General features: G+C 43.7%; 1 protein-coding gene across 1 annotated transcript; it reads left to right on the top strand.

Moving 5' to 3' along the window:
- The first annotated feature begins 264 nt into the window (after nucleotides 1–264).
- On the top strand, nucleotides 265–5394 carry LOC123137500 (E3 ubiquitin-protein ligase PRT1). Its single transcript, XM_044557287.1, has 8 exons — nucleotides 265–554; nucleotides 1085–1113; nucleotides 1191–1370; nucleotides 2196–2267; nucleotides 2355–2531; nucleotides 2624–2827; nucleotides 4106–4191; nucleotides 4867–5394. The coding sequence occupies exons 1-8, from the start codon at nucleotides 430–432 to the stop codon at nucleotides 5170–5172; spliced, it is 1179 nt and encodes a 392-aa protein (XP_044413222.1). The 5' UTR covers nucleotides 265–429; the 3' UTR covers nucleotides 5173–5394.
- The last annotated feature ends 4484 nt before the right edge of the window (nucleotides 5395–9878 follow it).

The following is a 9878-nucleotide window of genomic DNA, read 5'->3' as shown; positions in this document are numbered from 1 at the left end:
ATAATTTAAATTGCTTACCACGAGTCGTCTTCTACCATTTCCCCGTGATCCGGCCGATCGTACCGTCTCCGTCGAACTCTCTCGATGACACGCGATCCAAATCGTGAAGGATTATGTTAAAAAAAACAATACAAACTGGGAAGGATATGGTTTTGTGGGTGAACTTTTTTCTTTTGAGACAATTTTGTGGGTGAACTGGACGCACTAAAACACGGCACCCGAACGCGACCGGACGAACCGGACACGGAGCGTGAATGGTCAGTTCCTTCCTTCGTCCCCAAGGCCCAAACCGCGGGGTGCGGCTCGGCCCCTTCCTCGCCGCCCTTTTCTCGCGCACTCGGCACTCGCATAGTCATCGCATCTTGGCTGCTCACCCCCCCCGGCACCTGCAGAATCCCCATCCGCCTTCCACTTCCACCGAGGCGGAGGATGGCCTCCGACGACAGCAGCTCGAGCCACCCGACGGAGAAGAAGGAGGAGGCCGCCGCCGCCGCCGCCGGTGGAGCTGGCTTCGACGACCTGGAGGACCCGCGGTTCCAGTGCTGCGTATGCCTGTGAGTTTACACGCCACCTTTCTCCTCCTCTCCGTTGGCGTGGCCATGGCGGGCCGAATAATCTCCCGCGTCGGTTGTGGATACGCCTGCTTGGCTGCTTGGTAGATTATTGCGCGCCCCTCGTCTTGATCCGATGCGAATTGGGTCCTACTGTACTCGTGCTCCTCGATGTTCCGTGCCAGTAAATCGTGACTATCACTAATCTATCTAGCAATACCGATCACCAAGTGTTGCCACATTTGGGTGGCCACGGGACTATGCGAGGCTTAAGTGATTTATGTCGGCTTAATTCCACACCCTGCAGGACATTAAGAAACACAAATAAATTGATTTATAACTCTTATTATTGCGGTAGATGCCTGATAGTGTTGTGAAACAACATGCTCTCACTTACTTTTAAAGTTCTGATTATTCACTTGAAAAAGTATTACCAGGTTACATACCTTTTTCTCTTTGATGAGCATTGGATTGGCTCCGATTCTGCGCAAATGTGCTAATAATCTTATATGCTTGTTCAATATGTCTTGCAGGGAGCTTCTCTATAAACCAGTTGTTATTGGTAAGGTTCTGCTGTTTATGATGATCTAAAACCAGTGTGGTATATTTTTGAATCTCATTTGGCGTTTATTGGTGCAGCATGTGGTCATATGTCATGTTTCTGGTGCGTCCATAAAGCTATGCATTACGCCCGGGAATCCCATTGTGCAATATGCAGGCAACCTTATACTCATTTCCCAAGTATCTGCCAACTCCTCCATCACTTGCTTTTAAAGCTTGAACCCGTGGAATACAAAAAGAGGGAAATGGAAGTACTAGGTGAGTGCTCAATGCCCAAAGCAAGGAACCCATTTGCCATATCAGAAACATTTTTCTTCCTTATTAAATGTTTACTTTTCTTCCAACACAACATGCCTTGTGTTTTTGGTACAAGTATAGTCTATCAGTAGATTTGATGTTCTTACAGAACTAGTTATCAGTTAAGAAATCATGCTGGGAGTTGTTCTGATGTAAAGTTATTTTCTTCCAAATTTGTGTGGGAAATGACATCCAGAATGCAAGCATACCACCAGTTCTACCAAACTAGAATACACTCCAGAAGTTGTTTTCATATCCATCATACCCAAATTGATCGGTCAAGATAGGATGGGAACTTGGTGGAGGTATAAGGTGAACATGTTTGAGCTGTTGGCTTAGGTTTGGATTGTCCCTCACTATGCCTGCACTTGTGCCTAATCGGCAACGTGAGCGTTGATGCAAAAGAGGTTGCTGGTTTCGAGAGATGAAGATTTCTCTGCAAGATCACCGGGACATATTGAAGGATAGGGGAGAAACATCACTTTAGGGTTTAAGTCTCATGGGTATTGATTGTGTAGAGGTATTAACAATCATATGTTACACAGCATGAGCTATATACTTGAGTGCTTGGCAGGTACCACAGCAGCCCTTGAATTTCACATTCCCTGCCATTTAGATGTCTATCAATTTTTAAGTTTGTACCTATTTCTTCTACCATCAAGTTTCAATTGTAAATTAAATTACTTTCCACCAAACACTAGTTTCCCTTATTTTAATTAGTATTCCTCGTTTTTGTTTGTTATGAATTATGAAATATTATTATGTTCTAATTGGGTTACAATTCAGAGCAAGAGAGGAGCGTGGATACCTTTTCTCCACAAATCATTGAGTTCTTAAACTCCAAGAACAACAATGGCGGTAAGAATTCTTTTTATGTAATGGCAAATTGCAATGATATCTTCCCCAGTATAGTCCTGTATGCATAAGCCTTTGCACTTTTTCAAGAAAATGGAAAAGATTGGGGCAACAAGCTTGAAGATGGCAAAACTGGACCTCCAGGAGAAGCCTCAGTTGATGACAGTACTATGAACGAGCATTCAATGAAAATAAAGTTAGATGATGTGTCTTGTCCTATCTGCAAGGAGCTGCTGTATCAACCTGCTGTTCTTAACTGTGGTCATGGTAAGCTCTAAATATAGAATAAGAAGGGTTGGTCAATTTTTGTAGTTTTCTTTTCTTTATAGGAACTGACTTATCTTTGGTTTTGTGAAAAGTGTATTGCATATCTTGTTTGCCTTCCGTGGGTGATGAAGCATTGAAATGTCAAGTCTGTGGAGGTCTTCATCCTGGAGATTTTCCTAATGTTTGTTTAGATCTTGACCACTTTCTGGAAGAATATTTTCCAGCAGAATATGAATCAAGACGCAAGAAACTTCAGCTTGAGAATAGCCAATGCAATCCTGAAGGATCATCTTCAAGTAAGCCTTTTTGTGTGTGTAGCCCAGACTCACATATCATGATATATAGCTCTCTACCTTAACAACATAATACTGTGCATCAAGTTCATCATGCTAATCGTGAAATTGGTGTTTGACTTACTCTGTTAGCTAAATGTGAATGCACCCTTTTAAGTTGATTTGTTTGTCCGGGGGTATCCATATCGATAGTTTTCGTCCGCTATTAATTTTTGTTTGTTGGCTACCTGCACTTGTTTTTAGCAGTGCCTTATTTTACCTTGAACTGTTGTGTTGTCACTTAATTGATCAACAAACATTAACCTTAACATAGTTTTGTTAATATGAAATACACTTTTGTAATGTGTGTCAGGAACTCATTGAAATAAAAATTGAGGGAGTATCTAGTTTGTGTTACCGATACTTCATATAATGATCTACTTCCATGTATTGTTGATTTAGTCTTCAAAATATTCATTCAGGAAGGATTTCCGGCATTAGTCAATGTCGTTAATTTTGTGCATACTGAGAGGCATGTTTATTCATTCAGGAAGGTTACTGATATGTCAAGAACCATTACAGTTGGTCATTGGTTATATAGGTTATTCTGTATCTACAACCATTAAAAAATCAGATCCAAATTTGAAATGCACATGGTGAAACTAAATAGACAAATCCAACACTAATAGTGTCACAAAAAGACAAAAGCAGAAAACTGCACTATTCACACCGTGATTTGTCTTTTTTGTTTTGCGATGTGTAATTCGAATTTGGATCTGAATTTTTTAGGATTGTAGACACATATCATGTGAACATTAACAAAAAAGAAAACCCAAAACTACCCATGTACACTACCCTACAAATTTCGGAAGAACTAAAAGAAATAATTAGATCCCATATACAATTATGCTAGATTGTTGAAACAAAATAGTAGCAGAGGCTTACTCACACCCCCTGTGGTGTCGATCCCCTGTACCTGTTGCTGTTTCAAGTTGTGTGGGCAATTTCTACCACAAACTGCGGTCCCTAATCAGATATAAGTTGAGCTGCATGTTTCAAATATGATGATACATATAGATAATGGGAGAATATCTGGTGCTCCCATCCATCAAATGCTTCCATGCTCTCACATTTGAGAACTCAAGTTAAATGTTTCAAAAAATTCCGACTTTGATCCTTGAGTCACAGAATTACTTAACCTTCATGAAGTGCAACTTGATATCTTTGTAAATTATATTATGAAATGAAGCACATGCCTGATCCATTTTTTCGTACATGATTCCTGTGTTTTGTGTGGTTCAGGTACTTCATGCAAGAAGGGAACTTTTGTACAGAAGACTCTAGACTTATCAAATGTTCACATTGGAGTTGGCTGTGACTCATGTGGGGTATGTTCAAGTTGTACAAATTAGAAAGTCCATAACCTTGTTAGTAATTAGTCAAGCTGGCATACATTCAGTTGATAAACCGTACAAATGGAGCCACTATTGGTAGATAAAATGATTTCTTGAACTTAAGAAATTCGAAATGATTTGCTGAGTATGCATCTTCATTTTGTTGTCCTCTTGGTGTTATGGCGTAAATCTTCCATCAGGTTACCTAACGAATAAAAAGCCTGTCCAGAGTGTTAGGACCTATTCCCAATTAGTCTTTTTAATGATTTTTCCCATTCCATTAATAAATTTGTGCTCCAGTATCTGTTTTATAACGTTTGTTTAATACTCCATAAACACAGTTTTACCTTTTATTTGAAGATATTGCTCTAATGTGAAAGGTAGTTCTTAATTCAAGTGCGGGTTGACGAATAACTAGAAATTTGATTGCAACATTAGGATTGTTTTCATTCCAAGTTTTAAATTTATGTGCTCACTCTTCAGTAACCAACATTAGCAACCTTTGTGGTCTCTTAAACCTTCTAATATCTTGTTACATACAAAAGAAAAAACTTAATGCAAATCATAGTGGGAGGTATTGATAGGCATCCATGTATCCTTGCTTCATTTCCCATGTCTTGAGTTACCCTGATCCTTTTGGTAAATATGGAACTGATGAATGCTTTGCAGGTCTATCCGATACGAGGCAAGCGATACAAATGCAAGGATTGCACAGAGGCAATTGGATTCGACCTTTGCGGGGAATGCTACGACAGCACTTCAAAGCTCCCAGGCCGCTTTAATCAGCAGCACACACCTGACCACAGGATGGAACTCGATAATTCATCACTGTTTGACGCGTTCCTGAGATTCCAAGGGATACCCGCGGAGGGTCTGCAGCAGCTGGTACAACAAATGGAGCTCATTGGTGCTGGTGGCATGGTGCAGATAGTGGCTGATGATGAAGAGATGGAGGACAATCATGAGGATGCTTAGTTGCTGTAGGAACCAAGCAAGCATTTCTAGCAAAGCTGGTTTGGGGAGCGAGCCTTGAAATATTGTGGACTTGTGGTGATCGGATTAAATGAATGTAGTGTTTGTCCTTGATTCCTTTTGGGTCCGAAGGTCAATTAGTCTTGTTTATGCTTTCGTACATTTATTTATTACTGTATTATATTAGTCTTCCATCTATATAATAATAAAAAGAAATTATATATCGGTCTTCCAGTCAAAGCAAATTGCGGTGGCATTTCCAACAATTTCTTATGTAAACCCGAGTGATTTTTACACATATTCCTCTGGTATAGCAATATTCATTGTCCTTACGCACGTCACATAACTTGATAAAACAGCATTTTCTTGTGTATTTTTCCACTTGGCAATTCAACATGTTGTACAAAATATTACCCCCTCCATTCATAGACATAAGATGTTTTGAATATTTTACTATGGACTACATATGGATTGAATGGGCGAACAGACACACTAAAACATGTCTATATACATCCGATCACATAAAGTTAGAACAAAAAGAAAAATAGAACATCTTATATTTGTGAATGGTGGAAGTGTATCTTAGTGTTATCTGTATCATTTAATGGCACAAGATCCTGAAATTATTGGATGATTAAAACTAGAAAATGTGTGTACAGAAGAAGACATCTCCTATAATGATTAATCTAAGAGAACATCTCTTGGTTAAGAGAAGACAAGACATTTTTTTTGTTTCTCTTTTCCATCCCACCTGCTATCTTATGTGACAATTGCTAAGATGGTATGAACGTGGAATTCATCTTTCTTTTGCAAAGCTGATGTTCGACCACTACTTTCATCTCCTCAAGAGCAGCAGGATTGTTGTTGGTAAGAACCTTTGTTGGGCGACCATTCTGCCCCGGAAAGACTTTCAATGGACAAAATCGGCGCTGCAGATCCATATCTCCTTGGAGACCTTCATGCAGAGCTTGGGCTCACATATCATCATAAGAAGGCAATCTGGCAATTCGTCACTCTTCTTCCCATGATCCCGCTTTTCTTTCATTTTTCCTCATCCACTCGGGTTCTACCTTCTCAGCTTTCGTGTTAAATTCTAAACATCGTGTTGTTGGTCCTTCCTCTTCACCATCATTTGTCGTCTCTTCCGTTCCACCACCATTAAATTATTGGGCTTCCTCTACACCGTTTGATGCAACAAAGGATGGGGCAATCCTCTTATGAACTAGCGCAAAATCAAAAATTTCCACCCCGCGCTGCCCAAGATCATGTTGCAAGAGGGAGATCAAGAACATACCACTTGACTTGCCAACCCATAGAGGACATAGAGTCAGCGAAGCTCATCAGTGTAGCTGTAGTCGTACAACTACTCCTCGCTTGTAGTTTTACGGCTCCACCCTCTTGATCACGAAACGATCCACGTTCATTTCGCTTGAGCGTCAGAGTGCAACGCCTCCCAAGGTGCATCCACACATATAGTCCGAGACAACTCAGTGATGGACTATTAAGGGTGCGTTTGGTTGCAAGGGTGGCCAGGGATGGGTTGGGATCATTAAAAAAATAGACATGTTTGGTTATAAAGCACTTGAATGGTTCCACTAAAAAAAGAGAATATGCTCTGAAGATGCTGAACCATTCCACCCCCAAAAAATGGTCGAATCATATGGCCACCCATGGCATGCATGATCATGTGAGCATGACTGATGGTCCCTTTTCAATAATTAACTCATCTATTATATATAGCCAAACACATGAATTGAATGGTTCCATAAAAAAAACTGGGCGGTCCAAACCCATTCATATGGCACCTTCAACCAAACGCATCCTAAGTTTCCTCTCGCAATCAAGGAAGGAGATGGCGGCGGTTGTTGGAAGGCTTCTTCAAACCCTTGTGTTTTTCCTATGCCATAATATTGCACTTTGCCTCCTTGTATACCCTCCCCTACATGGACTAAATTCTTGAGGCCCACAAGGAGTCCAGTCCCCATAACACATCGGATCTTATCCAAGTGGGTTTGGTATCCTTAGGTGTGTGACCCCACGGGTTCATGCCGACTAGGACATGGGGAGTGGTTCAGTAAATCTTACTCGATCAAGGTGCCCGAGTAACTCCTTACTCACGTCATGAGTTGATACTCTGGCAACAAGTTTATCAACTTGTGCCAGGCCAACTTGAACTAGCACATAAGTGGTAGTGGCCTCTAACAAGACATGTCAATTTGTAAGTTCCACGAAGTCATTCCGACGAACCTCTCAATGTGTCACATGTCCAATCCCCTCACCTTATGATATACTTTTTCTCGAATATGCACGAGTGTGCATACTATATATTCAAGAAGGGAAAAGGGGGAGAGAGCCCCTCCACGTTGGCGATTACATCGTCCCAACTTCGCCCATACAACACTTACACGCTAAATCCTCGCGACATCCCCCACCTGCAAGCTTGCTAGAAAGCGATCAATATCCAATCTAAGCAGGCCTGCCTCCTTCCACGCTGCGCACTCTACAGCTATCCTACGCATTACATACACAATCGACGGGACATCCCCCTCAAACACTATGCCATTGCGATGCTTCCATAGCTCCCAAAGCACAAGGACGAGCAACGCCCGCGTGTCCTTCTTCTCAGCCGCGCTATCAGCTGTGTTCATGCACCACTCTGCCAGGCTTGAAGTTGCGGTCGGTGTCCATTGAGGCTTACCCCAGGCCGTGCACACCCGCGCCCATACTTCTCTGGCAAAGACACACCGGAGCATTAGGTGGTTCATGCTCTCCTCCACTTGGTCACAAAACGGACAAGCATCCTCATGCTCTAGTCCCCGGCTCGCTAATCTGTTCAATGTCCAACATCTGTTCTGCAATGCAAGCCAGGTGAAAAATCTGCACCTCAAGGGAGCCTTGGACTTCCATGTGAACTGCGCCGTTGGATCCTTCTCTCGAGCCCAGAATTTAGCCTGGTATGCCGACCTCGTGAAGAAGGAGCCGCATGGCTCCCACGCCCATCTCACTAAATCCACCGAGTCCTGATGCAGCTGCACTCTCTCCATTTGATCCCATAGCCTGAGGTACTCCTGAAGCATCTGATTCGTCACTTCAAGTCCTATGTCCAAAGCCCAGGCTCCGCTCGTCAGGCCTTGACTGACTGTACGGCTGCCTCGAATCATTTGCCGTACCATACTATAGAGTGCTGGCGCCAGCTCCTCCACTCTGAATCCATCCACCCATCTGTCCTCCCAAAACGACGTGCTCTCACCATTACCCACCGTCGCATGGGTTGCAGCTTGAAAGATTTGCATCGATCTTCGAGGGACTGAGATATCAAGCTCCGCCCACGGTCGTGATGGATCCACTCTTTTCAGCCAGGGCCATCATGCCTGCATGGCCGCGTTCAGCCACTTGAGGTTGGGGATGCCAAGTCCTCCTGCCCACCTTGGTGAGCACACTTTCTCCCAGGCCACTCTGCACTGTCCACCAGATGCCTGATCTTTGGCGCACCACAAGAACCCGCGGCAAATCTTATTCATGGCCTTTATGACCTTCTGTGGGATGTCCAATGCCATCATCATATGTATAGGGATTGCGCAGAGCACAGACTGGACAAGAGTCATTCTTCCACTCTTCGGCATGTTGACAGCCATCCACCTAGGTAGGCATCGAGCCAGTTGATCCACCATACTCATCAGCTGGGCTGCTGTTTGCTTCCGCAGGGTGAGGGGGAGCCCCAAGTATCTGCATGGATAAGTACCTTGAGGGCAGCCAAGCACCTGAACCACCCTCTCCATGATTACTGAATTGCACCGAATTGGCAGAGCCGCACTCTTCTGCAGGTTAACTCTGAGACCAGACGCTTCACCAAAGAGACGCAGCAAGGCTGCACAAGTAGTGAGGTCTTGTACCTCCGGCTTGAGGAAAATCATGACATCATCCACGAACATAGATACTCTCTCGGTTAGACCTCTGGAAGCAAGCGGGGAAATGAGACCACGCTCGAGAGCCACCCCAAACATCCTCTGAAGTGGTTCCATTGTGAGGATGAATAACATTGGAGAGACAGGGTCACCCTGCCTCAGGCCCTGACAATTGAAGATAGGCTCTCCTGGCACACCATTAACCATGATCCTCGTTGACAATGTTGCAAGTAGTCCACAGATCCAGTCTATCCACTTAGTACTAAAACCCATGCACCTCATCACTTCCACCAAGAACGGCCACTGCACCGAGTCAAATGCCTTTGAGATATCCAGCTTGAGCATGATGGTTGGCTGCTTAAGCGCGTGCAATCTCCTTGTTGTACTTTGCACCAACATGAAGTTGTCATGTATGGAACGTCCCCTGACGAAGGCAGTTTGGTGCTTACCAACCAGCCCTGGCAGCTCCAAGGCTAATCTACGCGCAAGTAGCTTGTCAAAAATCTTGATCGCCCCATGGACCAGGCTCACAGGCCTGAAATCTTTGTTGTCGATCGCCCCATCTACCTTAGGCAGCAAGGAAACAATTGCCTTATTGATGGCCTGCAACCCGCGCATATCGCCGCGGAAGAAAGAATCAAGCGCGGCCATGATGTCTCCTTTAATAATCTCCCAGCATGAAGCATAAAAGCGGCCTGTAAATCCGTCCGGACTGGGCGCCTTGTCCATGGGCATCGCCTGAACAACTTTCTGTACCTCCTCCTCAGTGAAGGCAATGTCAAGGCCCGACATGTGTAAGCAAGG

Source organism: Triticum aestivum, chromosome 6B (assembly GCF_018294505.1).
Source record: "Triticum aestivum cultivar Chinese Spring chromosome 6B, IWGSC CS RefSeq v2.1, whole genome shotgun sequence".
NCBI lineage: Eukaryota > Viridiplantae > Streptophyta > Magnoliopsida > Poales > Poaceae > Triticum > Triticum aestivum.
Note: the sequence above shows the minus strand (reverse complement) of the source record. Positions and strands in the feature narration are given on the sequence as shown.